At 47.1% G+C, this 24345-nt stretch overlaps 1 protein-coding gene across 1 annotated transcript in view; it reads left to right on the forward strand.

Moving 5' to 3' along the window:
* CACNA1B (calcium voltage-gated channel subunit alpha1 B) overlaps positions 1-24345 on the forward strand; it is a 285302-nt gene that overhangs the window by 255529 nt on the left and 5428 nt on the right. Inside the window, exons 38-46 of the mRNA XM_068414104.1 lie at positions 423-550; positions 5168-5264; positions 15822-15930; positions 17518-17625; positions 18894-19006; positions 19915-20042; positions 21185-21311; positions 21908-22018; positions 23913-23948. Of these exons, the coding sequence (XP_068270205.1) occupies positions 423-550; positions 5168-5264; positions 15822-15930; positions 17518-17625; positions 18894-19006; positions 19915-20042; positions 21185-21311; positions 21908-22018; positions 23913-23948 (957 nt within the window). The remainder of the gene's footprint in view (positions 1-422; positions 551-5167; positions 5265-15821; positions 15931-17517; positions 17626-18893; positions 19007-19914; positions 20043-21184; positions 21312-21907; positions 22019-23912; positions 23949-24345) is intronic.

Here is a 24345-nt window from a genome sequence, read left to right on the forward strand (position 1 = left end):
ATGTGCCTTGATAAGAAAATGCTGGACGAGTTTCCATCACCCAGTTGGTGAAGCAGCTGCTGCAGTCCATGTGCTGGTCTGTGCTGGCGTAGGGTGAAGAAGGGGCAAGGCAGAGGTGCTGAGCCAGTCGGGCTCTGGGATGGGTCATGCTGTGGGGCACCACCAGTGATGGGGATGTGGCCAAACTGTCCACAGTCAAAAGTCATGGCAAACCTGCCACGTACTGCAGAGCTGGAAGTGGCTTGCAGCGTGCAGGGGAGGAGGAGGTGGCAGCAGGGTCTCCAGGGCTCTGTAGAGTTTACTCTCTGGGGTGCGGCTGCTGCTTGTGGAAACCACACACCCTGCGAAGGGAATCATACCCTCTCCTCTTCCAGCTTTTTTTTTCTTTTCTCCCTAACTGCATTATTGCTTCCTCTCTGCAGATGTTAAACCTGTTCGTGGCTGTGATTATGGACAATTTTGAATACCTGACGAGAGACTCCTCCATCCTTGGGCCCCATCATTTGGATGAGTTTGTTCGTGTCTGGGCTGAATATGACCCAGCTGCCTGGTATGTACGCTGTTATACTTACATGTGGAGAAAAGGATGTATGTTGTGTGTAAATGCCACACCTATATGCACAGTCTGTTTTTTATGTGAGTACAACTCCAGATGGAAAACGACTCTGAAGCTTGAGGTAATGTTGAAGGTAAATATTCCAGCTTCACTGGAGATGAACAAACCTGATGTCATTACAAGGGCATTTCCTTCAAATAGACACGAGATAGACATAAACCAACAAACCAAAAGAAACACACCCTCCTCCTCACACACACAGCCAAAAATTAGCAGGGTAAATTCAATGATCTTGGCTAAGTGTCCAAGTAGAAAAGATGTTTAGCGTTCCCAAAAGCAGCGTTGATTGCCTTTGGTTTCTGCATCCCAGTTTGGAGATAAAAAATATGCTGACTCCCTTGCCGTTGGCAGCGGTCTAGGTGAGTTGTGAGGCCAAGCCTCACTGCACCCCACTTGTGCAGCATTTCTCTCCTAGTTGAGAACCACCTTAATGGTTTCACAAACCCTCTGCAGAGACCTGAGGCCACACAAAAAAAAAAAGTTGTTCAAGTTTTCAAGGTGCTGTCTCTCCCTGAGAAGGAGATGATCTGCCCCACAGCTTTGCAGCTGAGCCAAGGGCTATGGGCTCAGACTCCATCGTTTGCTTTCACCCACCCATGAGGCAGCGGGGAGGGACGTGGTGTTTCTCAACGTAAGGGTTGTTCGCTGAAAACATGGGATTTTCAAACAGATATTTCTCATCAAACCCAACTTTCTGATCTTGGAAGCCTCCTTCTAATGACATCAGGTTGTAGAGGGAAATTTTGTTCTTCTAAATAATATTTTAGCTTTTGGACTTGCAGTTGAAACGTAAGATGTGTGAAATAATAAGAAGAAAATGCAATAAGCCTAACTTTGGAAGCGTTTCAGTTCTCAGTGAGCCTCTGATCAAATATTCCTGATATATGAGTGTGTTAAAGGAGGAAATGGTTCTCTCACAGCCAGGCGGTGAGGTGTGTGGTTTTATGGTTTTGTCTTTGTTTTTCTTATTCAAAGATACTTGCAGGGAAAGTTGCACACCTGGGCCTAAGCACCATGGCAGTGGAGGAGTGGACTTCTAGAGCAAGACTGACTTTAATATATTGCTTTTCTCTGTTGCCCAGAGAAAGCCACTGCACAGCAGTCCTGGTGACTGTGTTATTTTCATTTCTAGGTGCTCTGAGATACAGATCACAGTAATTTCATTGATATTCCACAGTTTGGGAATTTGCCTGTTGGGAGATGGTTTTTTTGTTTAAAGCCCTACTGATTTTTGTATCCATCTTCCTCCCCACGAGTTCCTCTGCAATGAATCTCCTCTGTAATTGTAACTACACTGCCTCCAGCCCCTCCAATCTTTCCACTCTTTTTTGTTTCCCTTCAGTAGAGACAGATGCAGAAAGTGTTTGTATAATCAGCATCTCCCACTCCCTGCTAGGATGCAATTAAGCTGCTTTAAAATCTCAGTTAAATTGATTTAGGCTAACTTTAAATGTAAACCGATTCCAAAATGACTGCATTTCTCTGAAACTTGTGCGATTTTAACTAGCTCAAAGCCATCCATACTACAAGCCTACATATATACCGCACACATACTAGCAGCTTGTAATCTCCAAGCAGATTTTCATTACCACGGGCTCTGTAACACAGACAAGTCCTTTGTGGGTATTTGGCAGGCAGTAAATAGCTTTTTTTCTTCTTTTTCAAATCCAGTCCTATCTCTTACCACAAGAAAATCTCAATGAGACTGAAAACTTGGGAGTGCCCATTCTCTCCTTAAAAAATAGTCTTGGCTCTGGTTAGCATCTGTGGGAGGAGTAACACACCTGCAAGGGGAAAAAATAAGTATCAGGGTGGTTTTTTTAATGTTTATGTGTTCAGGAACTTTCCACCCATAAGAGGCACAAGCACAAAGTTTACAGAAAGATTTGCTCGCTCTATTAACTCTGAGCGCAGAGGTTACATTTTGCGAGTCACGCAGGGGCCAAGCCTTTTCACTTCTAGAGCTGTTAATACAAAATATGTCATATATTAAGCTCCTAATTGTGTTTTTCTCAAACCTTGTTCCCATTTTGCTCTGGTGTGAAGCTATTGATGTTGGCAGAGTGACCAGGAGCAGAAGTGCGGACCAAAGGATGGCCAAGACATGACTCTCGAGGCTTGGTCCTAAAACATGTGCATGTTCTGGATTTTCTGTGTGTGAATAGTTTCACAGAAATCACTTACGTTGTCATAAGTGGGACCAACATTTCCGCAGTTTAAAAGTAATCTGAAATCCATTCACAGTTTAAGGCCAGAACAGATCTTTTGGTCATTTGGGCTGAACTCCTGTGAAGCTCTGGACATGGTATTTCACAATAGCTATCCAGGGACTGAGCTTAATAACTTGTCCTTTAAGGTACTGCTCCCACCAGTACCCCCCCGTTTTGATCTGAAGACACAGGGCTTTAGAGAATCCAGTTTTTATTCAGCTGTTTGTTCCACTAGTTGGTCAAACTCACTGAAAGAAAATGTCGATCTAATTTTTATTTTCCCTGTCAGCCATCTCCTTTCAGCATTGCAGCTCCCAGCGTATACATATGTAGAGGAATGATAAATAATCACGGTAACGTGATTTGCAAGAAAGAAGACTCCCAGGCAGTGTTATCTTATGCTTAGGTGCAGGTGAGCTGGTTCCTGCTTCCACATGTCACTGACTGATGGCCCCTCTCAAGGTCTCTTCTTTGATTATCCCAAGGAAAAGGGAATTACAGTGTTTGTCCACTTCCCATAGCTTGAGACCCTTGATGAAAGACGCTGCATGGGTAAAAACGTACAAGTGCTGTTATATTTTTGTTATGTAGATAATATTTTAAACATGGGCTTAATGTGTGTGTATTTACATATCTCTTTCCAATATCACCTTTGTTTTTGTGATAAAATCCAACTTTCTGCAAACTTTTCTGGGGAAAAACATTCAAAAGGAAGCAAAAAAAGCAGCTGCTGTTCTAGGTGTGTGTCACAGTCAGTAGGGGTAAGGATGGGGAAACTGTTGGATTTAGGGTGGCGGAAGCCTTGGGCTCACAGAAAAAGAGAGAGCGAGATAACTGGGGTGCACACAGCGGTTTGGTCTGGGGTGGAGAGTTAACCAGGAAAGGAGTGAAAACACCGAATTTAAGGATGAACTGGGAAAGAAAAAGAATATTGGATTTCTGTGAGCTTTTATTTGTTCAAGATATAAAGAGTGAGTTCTTTCTCTCTCTTGTATCCCCCTTCCCAGTGCACACCCCTTGGAGATACTGGAAATGTTGGTCTTGCCATCCTACTCCCATTAGCTGCTCCCAAGAGCCGAGGGAGATGCTACTGGCAGCACCTTCAGTGATCGGGAGGCTCCCAAAGGAGAGCTTTCTCATACCTATCTGAGATAAAGGGGTGCTGATGAAAAACAAAACTCAAATAGATTTAAACAGGCCGGGAAAGAAACCCTGTTTGTCGTAATTTGTCATAATTCGCTGCCGTGACCTTCTGATCCAATATATCTGCTGGTTTTCCAGCCTTCCACCGACTCCTAGAGAGCTCAGGGAGCTGCTCATATGTATTTTCTGCACACTGATTTATAAAATCATTCTAAAATTTCGTTAAACTTCTTGACTCAGTAAAACCAATATACTTTTTATAACCGCGATTAGGCCTACAGCCAAGACTTGCACAGTTTAATTTCATCTGTTTCTGAATTAATAGTTTTGAGTTGATTGTGAAGGTTTTGAATAGACCTTAATTTTTCACATCCAAAAAAGCAGTAATATTGAAGGAGATATTCCAAAATATTCCAGCCTTCTTTATATAATGTACCAAAATAAACATAGTGAAGCCAAATCATCTCAGTTTTCTTCCGAGGTCATTTTGCAGTTCAGTACAGCTCTTTTTGTGCATGATTTGGTTACTTACAAAAGATTAAGAAACCTAATCCTGCTGTTAAATTAGCTGAAAATATTGCAGGGAGTTAACGAGACTGCCCATAAAGCTACCTCGAGGTGGCTGATTTCACCTCCTGGTAACGAAGGCTGGATTTTCCCCGTGCCGATGGCTCTCATGATGGCAGTTTCTGGACTTCCAGCAAATTGCTTATTGCCCCTGCAGCAGAGCACAGCCCTGCTGGGTTACGTAGGTGGTAACAGTGGAAGGTTGAAGGTTCCCAAGCTCTTTTGAACCAGCTAATTTGAATCCCAGTAAAAATCCATTAAAACAGCTATTTGTGTGCTGCAGGCTCTGGTTGTGTTGGGCTCTGCAGCACCTGGGCAGTGGGTAGGGGCAGATGCTCAGGCACAGGGAAGTAAAACATTAGTGCTAAATAACCAAATGCAATGGTTGGAAAGCCTTGCACATGGCACTGAAGGTTTCACACAAGAAAATCCAAGGATACAGATTTTGTTGAGCAGTTGGAAGCTCTCTCTCTCTCTCTCTGTGTTGAAGTGCCTCTGTCACTGCAAGCCCCGTTGCTGTCAGACTAACCTTGCTTTTCAGCGTGTTCTGCCCTTCCAACTTCTGTTTGCCTGGGGAAAAACTGATTCCTCTTGGTTTGTGCTGTTATAACATCTGATGTTTTCTTTCCAGTTGCCGGATTCATTATAAGGATATGTACAATTTGTTACGTGTAATTGCTCCACCCCTGGGCTTAGGAAAGAAGTGCCCTCATAGGGTGGCATACAAGGTTTGGAACTTCAGAGACTCCCTCCAGCATTTTCAGTTCTGGTTTTGTTTCTTTTATGCCCTCCCTCCCCCCAAGTGCAAATGCAAACAGTACAGAAAAGAAACTGTAATGTAACAAACCCCTTGCCTGAAAAAAGGAATGATTGACTGGCTGCCTCCTTTTCCCTCGGTGCATCTCTTCCCCGTCTACTCCCACATCCCAGCTGGCTGGAGACAGGCAGCTTTATGAGACAGTGAACCTTCCAGCTTCCATCCTGCCGGGTCTAGGTGGGAAGTGTTGGGGGAAAAGCAGCACTGCATCTCAGCACTTTCCCTCTATATATACACACCGGAGAGAAATGTCATCCTGAGATTTCTAGGGAGTAGCAAGTCCATTTTGTTTGGGTTTCAGAGCATGATCCCTCCAGCTGAATGACTGACATTTGAACCCTTCCCTTTCCTGAGCTGAAAAGATATTTGATCTGGGCACTGGTTAACTGGGCAGCAGAGTGGGATGGTTATCTAAGCTGGGGAGAGATGAAGGGATGAGCTTTTCACCGTGCAACAGCCAGAGATTGCCTTGGGGGCAATGCTTACATCTCTGAGATCGTGAGCTATGATGGACACCCAGTGAAACCTCCTGCCTCGTGGCGCAGGAAACGTATACCATGCCTGGGAGCTGAGGTGGGGAATGAAGGACAGATCTTGCCAAGGAATCAGCACAGGATGACACTGGACTTCAGTGGGGTCCCAGTTACCGGCAGGGATTTTCTTGCAGCCAGTGCGTGGAGAGCAGAAGGAGAAGATGAAGGAGGGCAAAGTGGAAGCAGACAGCATGGAGCTTGCCATGGCTCTTCTCTTTCACTCCAGCCCTGGTGTTTTTCCCACCTGATTGGGGATTAAGAGTTAACAAGCGTTGCAGGGAAGGCACGAGGTCCTGTACCTCCAGCCAGGGAGCAGGGGCAGAAGAGAGAAGCCAGGAGGAAGCCATTGGCTGTAATTACAATTTGTGTCTCTCAGCAGCCTTTAAATTAGCTCTGGGCTATAAAACCTGGGTGGCATTTTAACTGCATTAGTTACCAAGGACAAGAATAGATGTTTTCAGCTTGGTAAGTTCTGTCTTCCACCCCCTCCTGCATCGGTGCTTTGTACAGGAATGGAAACCTGTGTCAGGGCAGCGGGCTGGTGTGCGGGTGCCTGTTCTGTAGCTGTCCTGCTTGAGAAAGGGTTTTCGTATGGGTGCTCAGGTCGCAGTTTCCCTCCTAGTATGGTGCCCTGCTTTTCTAGGGGTTAAACATTAATTAATAACATGCTGCAATATGCTCAGGTCTCCTCAGATGACAGGCAATACAGATTTGCATGGTGTAATAAGCAGGCAGCTTGCTGGGAAAACAAAATGAGATTGTCATAGTCGTGCTCCCAGTTTCAGTAGCCAGAAAAAGGTGAAGCAGGAGAATTCCTTGTTGTTTCTGCATCCCTTGCTTTTCAGGGCAGAATTTTGTTTGCCACCAACGTGCACTGAAGGTAGATGCCATCAATAATGGGACAGGTTTAAGGGCCTTTTCCCAAATCTCTGCAATTCCCAGTTCCCTCTAACATGTAGGGCAGCCAGCTGCCCTCGGAGACAACCAGTTGACATTGGTTTGATGAAAGAGGGGCCTCACCAAATGTAAGGGAGAAACAGGTCGCCTTTCCACCACCCTCCAGCAAATTGAGTGCTGGGCTCTGGTTTTGTCAAAGCTGAATTCAGGCTAGCTGAGGTTTTGCAGAGTTGCACCTTTGGCTTGGAGTCAGAGCAGTCCCAGTCTGTTCCCTGAGCAAAACACACCAGGACTGGCTTTTTGCTTCTCTTATAGCCCACGGGCTAACCTGAAAACCCAACTCTTTATTCACTGAAGGAAAGCTGAGGGTTTTCTCTGATCCCCATCTCTCCCTGTCCCATAACTCTGCCTACCAGCTCTCCCTGGCATGGTGAACGCAGCCTCTTGGCTGGCTGGTTTGGGTGGGGTGAGAAGGGAAGCGTCACTCCACCCCACAAAGAGCCAGCCAAACCCCAGCCCTCCCCACACCCTCTCCACCCGAGCGGAGACATCAATCATTCCCCACAGGGACCCATGTGCCGAGGGACAGCCCTGGCCACGGGACATCCCTGCAGTGAGGAGGAGACGTTGGGCGTTGAAACACAGCAACGGAAGCGGAGAAACCTTTCTACTTACCCACCTCTTTATTTTGGTTTTGTTTTCCTGAGAAATCTTATTAACCGATCTGTTTTCTTGTCTGCTTCCCTTCTCTCTCCTCCTTTTCATTTCTCCCTTGCGTTGCCCCTTTCCCCATCCCATTCCTCTTCCCCACCCGGTCTGGTTTGATTTCTGTCTCCTCTCGCTTTTGCCTCCCTCCCTTTGGCTCCCAGCGGGCGCATCAGTTACACAGACATGTATGAGATGCTGAGACACATGTCCCCACCTCTAGGCCTTGGAAAGAAATGCCCTGCTCGCGTTGCCTATAAGGTAGACCACCCCCCCTAGAACCACCTGCCAAACCACCAGCTTTTTGTGCCGTGGCTGAAGCGGGTGCCGCTTTTCTGTGACATTAGTGTTGTTCTCCTGGACTTTTCTGGTGCTTTCTCTGCTTTCCAAGCAGACTGGATTTTGGATCTTCTGCTTTTTTTTTTTTTTTTTTGTAACCTTTATTTTTGGTTTTTGAAACTATGGCACATCAGTTTGTCTTTCTAACTATGTCTCAGCTATCTCTGTCAGTGTTTCTCTCTCCCCTCTCTCATTCTGCTTCCATTTAGGCTAATTTGGGGAGGGAGGGTGCTAATGAGCAAATTACCCCAACAACATGATCCCCATTTTTCTTTCTACAGCTCTTTGACTATCCTCTCTCACTAACCCTTCAGTAGTATGCTGTTTTTTCCCCCCTCTTAATTAGATTGAAGTAATTAGAGTAGGCAGTGCTGTAGGAGTTAGCAAGCTATTAAACAGAGGCAACACCAGAAGGGCTCCTTAAACACCCTCGTGAAAGAAATTATTTTAACAGAAAACATTTAAGACAGTATAACGAAGAAATCACTCAAACTTATTGTTTATTCTGAAAAACTTTAAAATTGAACCACAAAAATGCGTTCTATCCAAAAGGCTGCTGGCTGCTGCCTTTCAGACACTGCCTGGATGAACGCCGTGGAAACTGGGATAAACACAGTGCTGAAATTATGGAGCAGACCCAGACGCCTCCAGGGAAAGCCACACTGCTCTCCCAGCAGCTTGCATGGCGCTTGGGAATTTGCACTTGCAAGGGCAATTCCTTGGAAGCTTTTAACATTGAACCTCACGGTTTTAGAGGGAGAGGTTTGTCGTGAGCATTTAGCACTGGGGTAATCGAACATCCCTCAAACTCAAAGGGGTTTTTTTGCTGTTGATTCCTTTCAGCCACCACCAAGCCTCATTACTGCATCCCACTGTGCTTGGTGCAGTGGATCCACATCCCAACAGCCCCTCAATAGTGCTTGTTTTTTTTTCACTGAGGCTATATGAAAGCAAGATTTTGCACAGAGACGCAAGCTAAACCCAAACCTGGGCCTGCCTTTGTGTAGGGCACTTAGCAGCAAGAAGAGGTTCAGATATGGCTTCCTACAAGATCCTTCCTCTTTTAAAATAAAAAGAAAATTAAACAGAGCCTTAAAGCTAACCAGTTAGATATCTTTTCTGTACTCCTTTTGATTTGTTTCTGGCCACTATGGAAGCTGCTTTGAAAGAGCATCTCTATTACGAGCAGTTCATACCCACCATACCATAACTAAGCTTGAGAAACCCACCTACCTCAAAACACCAGCTCCCAGGTCTCAGCTATTTCAGCTAGACGGGTAGCTAGATAAACATTTATCTAGAGATACCAATTGTACACAGAAACCTAATGCTTTTAAAGTAATCAATGATTCCTTTTAGCACCTGTGAGCTTCCATTGACTTCCAATAGAGCTGTGTCCCTGCCGAAAGCCCAGCAGTAGGTGTTTGCAGCTGGGCAACCAGATCTGCTCTGTGGTCACACATGCGTACCAGAAGCATAAAGTGCTCACTTTTCCCCCTCCCCAATCTTGTACAATTAAAAAAGGAAGAAAATAAAAGGGGGAAAAAGGATCATGTGTTAAAATAGGCATTTTAAACAAGCCTTTTGGCTGATTTAGTGTGGTGTCTCTGTGCCTCTATGTGATTGTGCTCAGCTGTTGCAGCAGCCTTTCCCCGGGCAGAGGCACTGCAGATGTGCCTTCCCTAGTCTGCCTGTGAGTTAGCTGGTATCTCGATGATACCAGAACTTAGGTACATATGAATGGTTTCTTTATAAAATACAGACTCCTGATTTTTTTAAAGATGTCTTTAATTTTTACTGATCTACTAAGAAACCTTTAAAAGGTGTCTGTGTGTGACTGAACCATAAGTAGAGATGGGTTCAAGTCAAAAAGCTAAAACCTGGATTGAATATCAGATTTCTCTGAGCTTGGAGGTGATCAGATTCATTTTGCACGTTACCAAAGAACCCTGAATTACAGAAATATGACTTAAGACCACATCTGAATTTTTCCTGTGGTGTAAGGCTGCAGCTTGGGCTGATCCCCACTCCCAGCCATGGCTGCTGATAAAACTAAACCCTATGGGGAATCAGTACCCTGTTTTCTTTCCCTCCCTCCTCCACTTCTATGTGCAGCACGAGGAACAGCACGTGATGGAGGTGGTTTGGTGCTGAGCATCTTCCCTGGATGATGGCTGTGCGTGGGTCACATCCCCCTGCCCTACACCCACCGGGTGCCCTCCCACCCGTGTTACTCTTGCTGCCCTCCCACAGCTGATGGGAGCCCTGGGGAGGACAGTGCTGCCCCCCTAGCCACGCACACCTCCACGCAGAGCCAGCGCGTGGAGGGCCAACAACCCCCTCATCCTGCAGCCATAGCTCAGTCGGTGCTGACAGCAGCCAGGGCTTTGTCTCTGCACTAGTTCTGCTCTCCCCCTCTGAACCAAACGATTTTTTAAAAACCCTCCTCTTCTGTCTGGCAAAAGCTCTTTTGCCCCATGTGTCCACCCTTTTTCTTTCCATATATATTTTCCCAGTCCTCTCTGTTTGCAAAGGTTTTGTGTATTTCCCCCCGTCTTTGTCTGTGGTATCTGTGCACACTGTCCTTTCGTTTGGATTTTCCCCTCTTCGCAGCCCCCTCAGCTGCTGTTCTTCCTTTCTGCTGTTTTCTGGTTCCCCTTTCTCAACTGTTCTCCTTGGTCACCGTGACCAGCTCTGCAGTCCTGTGCGCATGGCTTGCTGCTTGCCCGCGGGTGCATGCGTGGGGTCCTGTGGACGCACAGCTTGGGCACCAGGAGAGCTCTATCCTGCACTGAGGCGGGGAGAAAAGGGTGAAGGAAATAAATTTTAAAATATCTTCTACCCAGTCAGATGAAAAGAGGGAAGAAAACCACTTTGACTTTGCTCTGGTGTCTTGAGCTTTGATCTCTGGTCCATTTTCAGGTGAGGGTGGTGGTATTTTTACACTCAGTTTACTGTCATGTATTGAGACTTCGAGGCCTCTTAGACAGACTCAGCTTGTGACGGGTGATGTGTCCTGGGGTTTTTATGTGCTATTCAGTAGCAGCAGTAAGGGCAGAGCGGCAGCCAGCTTTGCCATCTCCTGGAGTCAGCCCGTCCTTTGCACCACAGAGCTTTGTGTGCACCTTTAGAGACAACGGGAGAAGGAAATGCCCAAGATGCTGCTAAATCTCTCTGGCCCTACAGTGCCGTCAAGATATCTCGCAGATGTCTGCAAGACTGGGGTTGGAGGAGGGTTTTTTGAGAGCCTGAGGGCGTGATTCTTAGGACCGGTGTGGTGCTGGGAGCGGCAATAACCCAAGCCTTTCCCCGCTGCTCCTCAGGGTCATGTTTTTACCTCCCTCTCCAGGGATAGGAGAAAACAGCATCGCCAGCAGGCACGTCTCCACCTCTGTCCCAGTCTAGCTCTAGGCGAAGCCCTGCCTGGAGGCTCTGGCAGCCGCAGGGGGCTCTTGGCTTTATTTTGTGCTTCTGTTGGTGCTGTCGAGCACGGCTTTGCACACCCTATTGCAAGGGTGATTTATTGCAGGGATTAGGAGGGCTCTGGCTCTCCCTTTAGCACCTCCTGACATGGCCAAGGCTCCTCAATATGTGATGGGGATGATCTTGGAGCTGGACTGGCTCCCCATCTGCACCAGGACTGCACCTCACCCTGCCCGTCACTGCCACGTGGATTTTAAAACCTGGATTAGGTCCCTGAAGGCTAAACAAGAGTTTGAATGGTCCATTTGCTAGCTGCCCAGCCTGGCTACCTCTTCTGCGCAGAGCTAGCATCAGCATCGCTCTTGCTGGACAAGGAGCAAGGTTGCACCTACTGAAGGTAGGATGACCACTCCATGCAGCAGGTCCAGTTGTGTGCCAGAGACAGAGCCCACGTTTCAGGGCACAGACCTGGCTCTTCTGTTGGCCATGGGAAGGAGGAAGGCCATGGCCAGCCTCTCTGAAGCCAATAGAAGAGTTAAATGAGAGTGGAATAATTACAGCTGGGTCGGGGTGAATTATTCATAGCAAATAATTTATTCACCAAACTCAGCCTTGTTTCCCACAAGCGGCATACCATTGTCCCGAATTTATTCACGTTTGGGGATTATTCCCAGAGCAGCTCTTGTCCCAGAGGCTGCGTGGGAGCTGCTGAGGGGCTGCTCTTAATAACTCAAATCCATCGGGGTGCCAGCTAGTTTTCCTGGCATTCATAGCTCGGCATGCTCCCCTTCCTGCTAACGTTTGGATAAATGTGTTGGTGAATAAAATTGACGGTGCAGATATTTCTGTTCAGTGCTCACTTTCTGGGGCAGGCTGGGAGCCAGCAGGAGACCTTTTAGCCCAGCTTTTGACACCGGGATGAATTTTCCCCCATTTCTCTAACACATTCTCTGCCTATTCGGACATTGTCCAAGAAGATTCTAAACAGAAGATCTGCAGAAACCAAAAGCTGAATGGGCATAAATTCTGCCAATTTACTTGACACAAAGGTTTGGTTTCTCGTTAGGGATGTTTTTTGTTTATTTGCAATTAAATTGCTACTGGAAGCAGAGGGATGTCTGCACCTCTCCTGACCACACAAGTAACCAGAGGAAAAAGCGTTGCCTCCCTAACCCCGGCTGTAATCGGTTACTACCTCGTTATCTGCACAGAGTTAATTAGGAGACTCTAGAGACAATATTGCAGCTCCTGCCTCTGGTGCCTTTTCCTGCAGAAACATTCAGGAGCTCCCCTCGCCCTCGCTCGGGAGGGGGATGCCTCCAAAAGCGCCTAATTAAAATCAAGGCCTGGAGGAGGGTTCCCCTAGCGCGGCTGGGAAATAAGAGCGGGGACTCCATCTGCTGCCCGCTGCTTCTCCTCTAATGCTCCTGGAGGAAACTGGAGGCGAAGGGAGGAAGAGGAGCAGCACAGGGAGCAGGGAAGCCCTGTCTGAGGTGGGGAGGAGGGAAGGGACGTGGACTGGGGAGAGTCGGGCTGTTGGCAGCACTCCTACTCAGCATTTACACATGAGTTTTGCTCAGCCAACCCTCCTGCAAGTGTGAGATTGCCAGTGTGCAACCCCCTTGTAAAACCTCCCTCTAAATCCTTTGTCCTTGACTAAAACTTAGGAGGAAAGATCTTCATATACAGCATTACTGTGTATGGCTGTGATGTGGCCTGTGTTCTGCATCCATGCCCTTTGGGAATTCGATCTGGAAAGTCGGTGGGGGGGACCTGGGATATCTCAGTCCCAAAATGTCTTTTCATGCTAGTTTTTGTGAGGGTAGAGCTCTCCTGGGGGGAATTGTTTCTCATCTGCTTGTTCTTCACTTCCATGCATCTTCTGTCTCCATCCCTTAACTCTCTCCCCTACTGAAATGGGATTCAGGGGGATTCTGTAAGTGGTAACTGTGGACTCTTGTCGATATAACAATTTGTTGTAACTTCTTGTGTGCTGAGGCTAGAAATCTGAATTATAATCCTGTTTCATCTGACACAAGTGAACAGAAAAAAATGGTTGTGGTGTTGCCAGCATTTGATACTGTCATTGAATTGTAAAGGGAGGAGAGTCTTGGCTTTGGTTTCCCTGTCTCTGAGGCTTGTCAGACAGGGAAGATAACCTCTGGGCATGCTTTGAGAAAGATCTTTGTGATTACAATGGTTTGCCTCAGACTTTAGGAGACGGGGTAGGTTGTTAGACAAGTCTCTTGTCCCTGCAGCATGCAATGGGATCCAAAGACATGTAGTAAGATAAATAAGGAGGTCTCAGATCCTCTGAATGTCAGCACACTTCAGAAGCAGACTTTTTGCACTGGACCAGTGCCCTCTCTCTGCCCCTGTCAGCACTGGCACACGTCCTCCCTGGAGGGACATTTTCTCCTCGGCTGGCAGAAGGTACCAGGGCTGGAGCCTGTCCTCTCTCAGGGCACCAAAATGCCTAAGGCAGCTAAGTTCGTACCTCTGGGAAGTTGTATGTCAGAGATTTCTCTAAGCAGGGAGGCTAACCCAGTGGTGGAAAGGGTGGCCAAGTCTTCATTCACCAGTCTTGGCTTGGGTTTGGGTAGAACATAGGAGCAGGAATGAGGGCTCACACTGAGCACTCTGCCCTGCTCTGCCTCTCGCCTCGCATGTGACTCCAGGCAGGTCCCTGCTCTCAGCTACACTGTGTTTCCCTTCACCAGCAAAAATCTGCCCGTGAGTAGCAGTGCTTCTACCCCACAGCTTCTCCAGGCCAGCAAGAAGGGTGAGTGGGGCTGCCCGAGGCATCCCTGAGCCACTGCAGTCAAGTCCGAAGTGAGGACTGAGCCAGCAAACCTGCATCTCTGAAAAACATTCACAGCCATTGACATTGCATGGTATTACAGCGTACGGAGCCCAGGTGGGATCTGGCCTTGCCTGTGCACTCTCCGCCGCGGCAGCTCTGCACCCGCTGCTCACTGTGCTAAAATTTCTTTAGCAGCGTGGTGGGCTGTTGTTAAACAAAGAGAAGGTTTCTGTACAGCGATAGGGATCAAAATAACAGCTTAAGCAGCTTTCAGATGGGGATGAAATTCCCTCCCAAGCAAGGGGCCCAGGCCAGGCTAACACTTGGTTTTACAGGCTGCTGCGAGGCTCTGCTCAGATTAACGCCCAGTGACTTCCTCGGGTTGCACGTAACCCTGGAGAACGGAAACGCGGAGGCTTGTCTGATATGGCTCCGGCCGAGGAAGTTTCTAAACAGCTTGTGAAAGCTGAGGAGCTGAGAAATCATTAGGTTGCTGAAGGAGAAGAAATCCATCCTTCAAATGCATTGCTAAGGTTATCAGCTAGGCTTGCAGTGCTTCTCCCTGTCTGCATTTACCTGCTCTGCTGCCAGCGGTGTTAAGGGAGCCACAGCTTTCCAAAGCAATCTCAGGTGCTTCATTGCTTACAAGAATGATGAATTTGCCCTGTCAGTGGCGGTCGTGGCTGGTGATGGGGAAGAAGTTGTTACCAGGTCTGAAGATCTTGGAAGATGCTGCTCCTGAGGGTCTATTCCATGTTAGGACTGAAAGAACATAGTTGGGGGAAATTAGAGTCCTGCTCAAGTTAATCCAGCCCCTTCCTCTATGGGTAAGGACTGGATGGAGCTGTGTAACTGGAAGGAAAGGAGGAGACCTTCAGGACTCCAGGGATGCCCACAGTGAAAGGAGGTAAGCGACAGAACCCAAGTGTCTCCAATAAAAAAGGTTATTGCACACCTTTAGCTATTAGCAGCCCGTCCCAATCTGCCCCGGAGTGCTTGAGCCACACCACAGGGCTCAGCAGCCTTGGTTTCAAGTGTGCTTCAGGCTGCGTACAAAATGCACCATCATGGGACCACTCCAGAGTCCGCACAGCTCTTGCACCACGCACTCACATGCCTCCTGTTGTCATTGTCACTGGAAGTGCCTCCTTCACATCCCGCTCACTGGCAATGCCACCTGCACAGCTGGAAGAGGCGCAGTCACTTTCTGGATGGAGCTGCATCCTTGGATGGGAGATGCAAATCCTTCCTCATCTTATGTCATTCAACCGTGCCAGGTCCCATTTGTTGCTATTGCTCCTGTGGTAGAACCAGAATATAGGTGAAGGCAGCTGGTGTAGGAAAGGATGGCGGAGGTGGCTTCATGGTTTCTATCTCCTGAGTGTGCTGCTTTGGCAGGGGTGATGGGTACCAGCCACCTGTCTGGAGGCTGCAGACATAGTTGGAGACTGTCAGGAGCAGGGTACCAGGCTGTGAGATGGGATGAGAGCATTCGAACTGGCTTCTTTTAGAAGAACTCTCTTTGTAGGATTGCAGTACAAATGCTGGCAAATCAGTTGTTTAACCACTAAAGCCACCGTTACAGCTCAGACCTGCTCCTCAAAAGGAGCTGACGTCTACATGGAGAAGATGCATTTTAGCTCAGCGCACAAAAAGTTCACAGATGTTTGTAATCTGGCTGTTTCTAAGGGCTCACGGCGGGGAGGGAAGGGGTGGTGGGGGGAGGAATCCTGACCCACGCTCACAGCGACCGCACTTCTCTCTCCAGCGCCTGGTGCGGATGAACATGCCAATCTCGCCTGAAGATTTAACCGTCCACTTCACGTCCACACTGATGGCCTTGATCCGCACTGCCCTAGAAATCAAACTCGCCTCAGGTGAGGGGGAGGTGATGGCTGATAGCCCACATGTGCTCAAACCCCAACTTGGCTGTGGGCTTGGTGTCCTCCTGAAACCACAGGAGTTCTGCCCCGGGTGGAAATCCTGTTTTCCTCTTGCCTGTGTGCCCTCTGCCAGTGCCCGAGGACAAGGGAGATCTGGGGACAGGCAACAGAGAGGGGTCCTGAGCATCACTTTGCCTTTGGGGTGGCCACATCCTGGCATCCCTGTTGATGAGATGTGGAGAGCTTTGGCCATCCCAGTTGGGAGCTCTCAGAGGAGAAGCCCTGTGCATGTGCTTGGTGCTGTATAACAGAAATGAGAGTTTCCACACCTCTTTTCTAAACTATTCCAGCATGAGGAGAGAAAAAAACAGCCCTTCCTCTCCAACTGCTGCCTGCTGGCAGCGAAGCAGTGACTCCAAGTGCCGTGAACTGTGTTCCGCCTTGAGATAAAATTTAATTATTTAAGTGTTTAATCAGGCATTTACTTGACTTGCCAATTAAATATTGCAATGTAATAAAATATACTGGCCTTTTCTCTGGGTTGTTACAGTATGTAATCAGGCTGGCTGGGGTCAGATCATGGCATGAAGGGCCAAAGCACTTTTATACCTAATTTAAAAGTTAACAGGAGGTAACAATGCTCTTACGAGCAAAGGGCAGGGCAGGGTTAGGATGTTGTGCTTTTCCCAAGTGGTTTTAGGCCATATGTTCAACCTCTCTGTATTAATTACCTCCCTCATATGTTGCTTAAACTTTGTCTTTGATGGTTTGGGTAGGCACTGCTGGAAGAAGACAAAATTATGGGGCCACTGGGACTCCTGTAGGGAGTGAGGGCGAGTATCAGACACTCATTTCTAAGCATGCATTTAGGGCTACCTGGGATTTTAGGGGCCAGCACCTTATGTTAGTGATAACCTCTAGATAAGGACGCTGAGAGCTTATGTTATTTTAGGATTCTAGTTACCTGTCAGCAATAATAATTAAAACAGCCTTTTTCAAGTGAAGAAGGCTCCCCCCCACCCTTTTTTTTGGCCACACACTGGAAGGGAACCGGAGAAGACAGCTCAGCTGATAGCGCTGGATTCTTTCTAAGGTTTATACCTGCTGTGGGTTGTGAGGTTTTGACCTGTTTTGTTGTATGTGCTTGTTTGAATAGGTTTCTTGTGCTGCATTTAATTGAGTCTTTAGTAAGACTAACAGGCCCTTAATAAACCCTCCCTAATGAGTTTCGGTGTGGGAGTTCAAACCACCACGTAGCAGAGTACCCAGAGCCTCCTCCCATTACTTTTCTCTTAGAAAAATAATCTCTGTCATTCTGATGAACCACTTAATTGCCTGCTGTGCGGCGCATTCCTTTGGGAGCTGGCCTGTTGGCTTACACATACTTTAATTACTTTCCACTTGTGTATTGAGACCTCGCTTTGGTCATTTGAATAACGCCGCTGTGTTGGGCTCTTTCTGGTTCACATTGCGGCGTAGCTACTGTTCGGTGCTGCCGATGCAGAGTAGCATGCTTATGTCTCATTGCCAAAAACTTTGCTCTTCTTCATGTGCCTCTTTCTTTTCCCTCCCTTTCTGCAGGGGGTGTTAAACAGCACCAGTGTGATGCTGAGCTGAGAAAGGAGATCTCGCTAGTTTGGCCCAATCTGTCCCAGAAGACACTGGATTTACTGGTGCCTCCTCACAAACGTAAGTGGTTCAGCAGCAAGCACCCAACCCATCCCAGCTGCCTAAGAGCCCAGGGCAGGTTTCTCCCTCCTTGCCTGCTCTGTCCCTAGCCCCATCTAGGTGCATGGTCATCTAGAGGATGCAGCAAAGAAACTGAGTGCAGGTCAGCTTCTAGGTATCCTCTCTGCAGGGTTCACAGCCCACATCTCCGTGCCATGGTCACGTAAGGAGTAACGAAGCTGAGGTTCCATCTGGGCATGTATTTCATTATGCTACAGTAGATTTCCTATACTTAATAAAAAAAAAAACACCATGCTGAGAAGGGACTGGTGCCCTGTGTGGCCTCTTCCACAGCTTTTTCATAGTTCTAGCCTGTGACTTACAGGACGGGAAAGCAACTTCTACCATCTGGGCTCCAGAAAACCAGGAGAAAAAAATTAAATTTTGCTGAGAACTTACAGAAGCAGCAGTGAGGTATTCTGGGGCTCAAGGCTTCGGTGTTACTTGATGATGTCCTGAGAAAATGGAAAGTTTGCCATTATCTTGATTGGCCAAGACAAGGGCTCTGGATTCCTGATTAATGAGAAGCAGTGCAGAGCAATAAAGGCATTGTTAATTAAGAAAAATGAGGGAGCTGAGGAGGTGCAGATCAGTGAGTAGTGACTGCTTAAGTCTTTTTTCCCCCCCTCCTCTCTTGATGCCTGTGTATCTGGCGCTTTAACTCTTTGCTCTACAGTAAGTGCTCAGCTGCCGTCCAGGGAAGGGCTGGTAGCAGAGCTGTGAGGGTGAAAAAAGACATCTGGAAGAATGAAATACTCTTTAAATGTATATTAGCCCATTATGCCCCAGTTGACTATAATTCAAAGAAATAGGAATAAGGCTTCTTTGTTGATAAAAAGCTGGCTGTGGATCTGGTATTAATTTAGCAGTTCTTCTGTCAGCAATGCTTACAATGCCAGAGTTTGCCTGACTGTTTTTCTTCTACATGGTCTCCGTGAATATTTGCCACAGAGAGCTAGAGACAGGGGCCATCCTTCTCAGATGTGAAAGGCAGCAACAGGCAAAGATCTCAAGGAGTTCATTGTAACTTTTCTTGCTCTTTTTTCTTTCCTCCACTTTTCTGTGTCTGTTTTGCCTCCTTATTCTAATGTCGCCTCTTCTTCCTCCTTGTTTTTCATATCCATTTGTTGTTATTTCTTGTGCTCTTTGACTTATTCTTCTTCTCTTCTCCTGATCCTTCCCCTTTCCTCACCTGAACGCCTCTGCTGCGTTTCACCATCCTCTGGCAGCCGATGAGATGACTGTGGGGAAGGTCTACGCAGCGCTGATGATATTCGACTTCTACAAGCAGAATAAGAACAGCAGGGAACAAGTCCACCAGCCTCCCGGAGGCCTGTGCCAGGTACTCAGCCAAAAAGGTGTCCTCTGTCCTCCCTCTTCTCCAGCACTGGGCAGCTGTCATGAGAGTCACTGACACGTTCCATCCAGAAAGTCTCAGTGCTTCTCCAGGCAGGATTTGAAAATGCTGTCTCAAAAATGGAAACCTCTTCTGAAAGTCTCTCTTTCTCAAAAAAAAAAAAAAAAATTTAAAAAAAAAAAATGGTGCAGTTGGCTTTTCCAGTAGGTCTGGAAAGATCTTTTCAAAAAGATGTCAAGCGACTTGGCAGTCTAAGTCCTATTTTCAGAAGTGGCCTAGGGACTGGAGAACACCAAAAGATTTCTTTAGGACACCGAAGAATTATTGAAAGCTGTTGATCGTTTGGCTCTAAAATGTTTAAGTTGCTTTCAAAAATGGGAATTATTCAAAATCATTTTGGCTTTAATAGATTTTAAGATTTTTCCAATTTCTCAAAAGTATTTCCACACAACTGGCTTGGTATTGAAACCCTGAAGATTTCCGATAGGACAAATACCTATTGATTTCAGGATGATCATCCAGCTGATCTCCAGCATGGCTTATCTGTCTGTCTCGCAGATGGGAGGCTGGAGCGGACCCAGTGTCACAATGCGCCATCTGAATTGCACAGCCCCTTTGGTCACATCAGCGTATGAAATCCCTGCTACGCTCTGGTGACTGGGGGAATACTTTGTTAGAGGGACATCTCTTTGCACAACTTTGGCCTGTGCAAAGCTGAGCGCAGCAATTGTCCTTTAGAGCCTCTGACAGCTATGGGAAGGCTGGGGTGTGCTTTCTGCTGGGCTGATCTTTCAGGGTGACAAGGTGGACATTTTATTAACTAGAAAACATACTGCAGTCTGTCTTCCCCATACACAGCTCTGTCTCTGACAACCTTTCCTTGTGCTTCACAGCCTGGACCGGTGTCGCTCTTCCACCCCTTGAAGGCCACTTTGGAGCAAACCCAGCCCACAGCATTCAACAACGCAAAGGCGTTCCTTCGCCAGAAAAGCTCAGCCTCGCTCAACAACGGGGGCGCGTTGTGAGTATCCCGCGACCTCCCCACCAAAGCTGTGACGCAGAGAAGGGGCGCACTGGGCACACGCATCAGCCCTGACCGCTGCTGTTTCAGTTGCTCTGGATGTGGGGCAGCACAGCTGGTGACATGAAGACCAGCAGCCCCATCATGCCATGGCTGGGACAATTTCCCACCAGTGGCTACCAAAATGCCTCTGTGTCTCTGCTTCCCACTGCTGCCTCAGGTACAGTTATCCATGTGCTGCTAGCATTGGATTCTTCAGAGCTGTATGTTTTCTTCATGGTCTCCTCTGAATCTTAATTGGAGAGCCTTTCCATTGTGGCCAGTTGTGTGAGTTTGCTTACAGGAATTTGGGATCATTGCAAAACAACCAAGCAAGTCCCAACCCACCAACCACCAGTGAGTTCTCAGGAGTAAAAAGGTCCTTGGGAGCAAAGTCATCCCTCAAGCTCGTTGCACTTGGTAACAGCAAGAGCTTCGTGAGACTTTCCAGGACAGAATCTGGGTCTTTCTCTTTGGGCAAAACAATAGCTCCACAGAGAGCTTATGAAGTAGTTATAGTGACAGTGATCCCTAATCAATTCTCCATTTCCTGCTCTTCTGCAGGTGACTTTCTTCTGGGTCACAAGTGCTATGGATTTTTAATGATAGACATCTGAGGTTTAAATGTCCTGAATAACCCTGATTCAAATGGCTGAATAACATCAGATTCAACAGTGAAACCCGAGGCCATCTGTACCACTGTACATTCAGTGAAGGTGCTTTATCATGGCCACAGATCTATGACCAATGTTATTTAGGGCTATTTGTCTAATTGGTCTTCCATACATAATTTGCCTGAACTCCAAAATTACTCATTCTTCTTCATCAGAACTTGAGCTGCAGAAGCTGATTTCCTCAGTTACTGAAAAAAAAAGTGCTGACTGATTTGGTTTCCTTGTTGCTCACGGGATTTTCAGGCTATATAGAAAGTGGCCCTGGCAAAACCCAGGGGACTTATAGTTTTGCCAGCAGCTGTGCCTGTCCTGCAACTAGTTTTGTAAGTGGAACCTCAAATGGTACCTGAGTGCTTTGCCTTCATCACAATAAGGTCAGCAAAATCTCTCTGCAAAAGAATTAATTGTTTTCCTCTTTCCTTCTGACAGACCAGCCCCAGAGGGTGGGATCAAAGAGTCCAGTTCTTGGGGGACCCAACGCACCCAAGATGTGTTTTATGAAACAAGGACACCAGCTTTTGAACGAGGCCACTCAGAAGAAATCCCTATTGAACGGGTGAGCAAACAGGTGAAGACAGGGTGAGATTCAGTAGACTTTAGAAATGCAGCAGATTTTTAGAAATTTTAGGAAATGTTTAGAAAAAACAGGTGAAGACAGGGTGAAAAGCCGTAGACAGTAGATCTGTCCCTTGAGACGAGTATTGTTCTCTCTCTTATAACCCAAAGTTTGCTTGAATGTTATGGAGAAAATACAAGTGTGATTATCTTCTACAGTCTGATAGCTGTACATGTGGACACGCTTTTTGTGGAATTATCTGTCTGCTGCAATAGGTTACTTAAGGTCATCTCTTCCTAGTTGTTCCATTGTCCCAATCCCATTGTCATTAATGTACGAACTCATATGAGGGGTTTCACAGGTCACAGCTGGCACTCATTGCCATGGTTGGTGGAAGAGCTTGGCCCACTCTTGTCCTTGTTGAAGACAATGCTGTAGCTAGAGAAACCTGAGTATTCCACAGCTCTTAATTTACTCTCTTTCCCCTCCCAGCTTCACTTCACAATTAAATCAAACTTAGCAGAGCCTGCACAGATGATGGCTTCGAACCTGATATTCATATTCTTGCTACTGAAACCATCTCTTGTTTCAATCAGGTGGTAGAAATGAGGGAAATCAGCCCCACACTTGCCAATGGAGAGCACCAACCAGGCCTGGAGAGCCAGGGGCGGGCAGCTTCCATGCCGCGCCTGGCCGCTGAAACTCAGGTGAGCAAGGGAGACTTTACTGGAGGTGGGAGACTGAAAGTGGGTCAAGAACTCAGTATCTTCTCTCTGCTTTCCATGTTGTTGGAAGTTGCTTGTGAATATCTGTTTTAAAAGATGTTTGCTGAACCTGGAGATAAGTAACAAGCCTTTGTGCCTGAACGGCAGGTATTCATGTGTAGACACAGCACTGTCCTCAGATCTATTCATCCCTGGTTGCAGCAACCTAGAGAAATCCCTCTGTTCGGGTCGCTAACTGATGACTACCTCCCCTAGCGTGTCTATTCTGATTAACCGGGGACTATATTGTTTGCCAGCCTCTATTCCTGGAAGGCATAATTTTCCCGTTGACAGTTGCGTGCCATCTATCTAGACAGACAGTCAAGGCATGCTCCTGTGCCCTAGCCATAAAAAAAAGCTGGAGATGTGCCATGTTCTCTTTGATGAATGTAGTAGGTACAGGAAATACTGGGGAGCCTGTGCCTGGAAGGCTGCATTAAGACACTAAGCATCCTCCCTGTTTTTTTCCCTTCACATAGTATTTAGCATATGCTGTATTGTGACTTTGGTCAGTAAAATGTTGCTGAGGACTGACCAGGCAACCTCGTCTAGTGGAAGGTGTCCCTGCCCATGGCAGGAGGGTTGATCTTTAAAATCCCTTCCAACCCAAACCATTCTATGATTCCCCATGTTTAACTTCTTGTAAAGAAATCTTGTCATTAGAACTGACTTTTACAGCAGCTTGTGGATGCTACCTAGTGTGTAGGCTGTCATGGTTTTCACAGATCATTTCTGGCCATTTCACATGTTCATTGCTAGCTGCTTGTCCCAGATGCTCTCCAGCCACTGTCCTGCCTCCTGTGTGTCAGAGCATCTTACCACTCATAGTCACGTGTCCCTCATTCAAAGGGCCTGATTCATACAGTCAGGAGTGAGCAGCCCGTGGTTGTGGGCTGTTCCTATCGCTCCTCATGGGAAGCAGAACGTGAAAGAAATCCTGCACCCTAAATCTAAAAGCCTGTTTATTGTACACAGCAACAGCTCCAACAGACGCAATCTCTGTGCTAACGTGCTCAGGCTGGCACAAGGTGTGCTCATGGGCCAGCGAATTTCCCAGCTGACTTCAGAAACTGCAGCCTTTGTATGAGAGCTGGGTTCTCTGCGTTATCAGGAACGCTACTCAACATGCTGAATAAAAGAAACAGACCCCAAAGCAAACCTGTACTCCCTCCCTTCCCCCTTCCTAGAACAAAGTTGTCCTTTATTCTAGACCACAAGTAACATCTTTCCTTCCAAGGCAATGGAGTTGGCAGCAGCACGAGCCTTTCCTTGGGAAACTCCTCTCCATTGCAGTCAGATATTTCCAGAAGTGAGTCCCTCTCGCAGAAGTACGGTATGTGTTCCCCAGGGCACAGCTGCCCCATGTGAAAGCTGTCTAATCTCGTGATGAATCAGGCCCGTAATATCTGAGCAGCTTTAACCTCATTTAATAATACAAAGTTTTGGTGGTTGTAGCTTCAGCTGAATAACCGATGTACTTTCTGTGTGTCTCCCCGCTCCGTGCCCTCCACCCTCCCTCTCACGTGCTGCTTCTGCTCCCCCCAAACTCTGAGTTGTTTATAACTCTTTATTTGCAATGCTTTCTGTTTCTGGATGTCTCCCTTTCTGTTTGCCTGTTGTTCCTCTGTCTTTTTGCGTTCCCACTTTTTTTTAAAAAAATAATTTTCCTATCCTTTCAATCTCGCCTCCTGCATCCCCCTTTGCCGTCCTCCTCCCCCATCACCTCCTCTCCCTTCTCGTCATCCTGTCTGCTGCGCATCTGCCGCGATGTCTGACAATGGCTGTACTGTGGGGCTGCTTCAAATAATGTCTCTCATCTTGTCCGAATTGTTTGCAGAGGAGCAAAGCACGGTCACCTGGGAGTTACCTAGCAGTATGTAGTTTGCACTAAGTTGTATCCTATTAAATTCCTGTTAAGAAATAATGAACCTTCCTTAACCCTTTACTTTTTTCCCTTCTCATTTGGAGTCCAATGTTGCACTGACACAGCCGCTGTCTCTTCCCACTTTGCTGCAGTCCCCTCGATCCACAATTGCACGCTTTTATTTGTTTGTTTTGCTTCTTTATTTGTTTCTGTATGCCTTGTTACACAGGAATTTAGGAAGTGAACACAATCGTTTTGGTAATGAAGAAGCAATTAGTAACTCTCTGAAGGGTTATGGTGTAGTCTCCCGAGGCTTGTAGGGAGCGTGTGCGTGCCCCGTTAACGTAACGAGAGCATTGTCAGGATTTATGGAAAGGGTGTTCGTTGCTTTCCTGCTTCCCATTAG

The sequence above is a fragment of the Nyctibius grandis genome, chromosome 16, assembly GCF_013368605.1.
Source record: "Nyctibius grandis isolate bNycGra1 chromosome 16, bNycGra1.pri, whole genome shotgun sequence".
Lineage (NCBI taxonomy): Eukaryota > Metazoa > Chordata > Aves > Nyctibiiformes > Nyctibiidae > Nyctibius > Nyctibius grandis.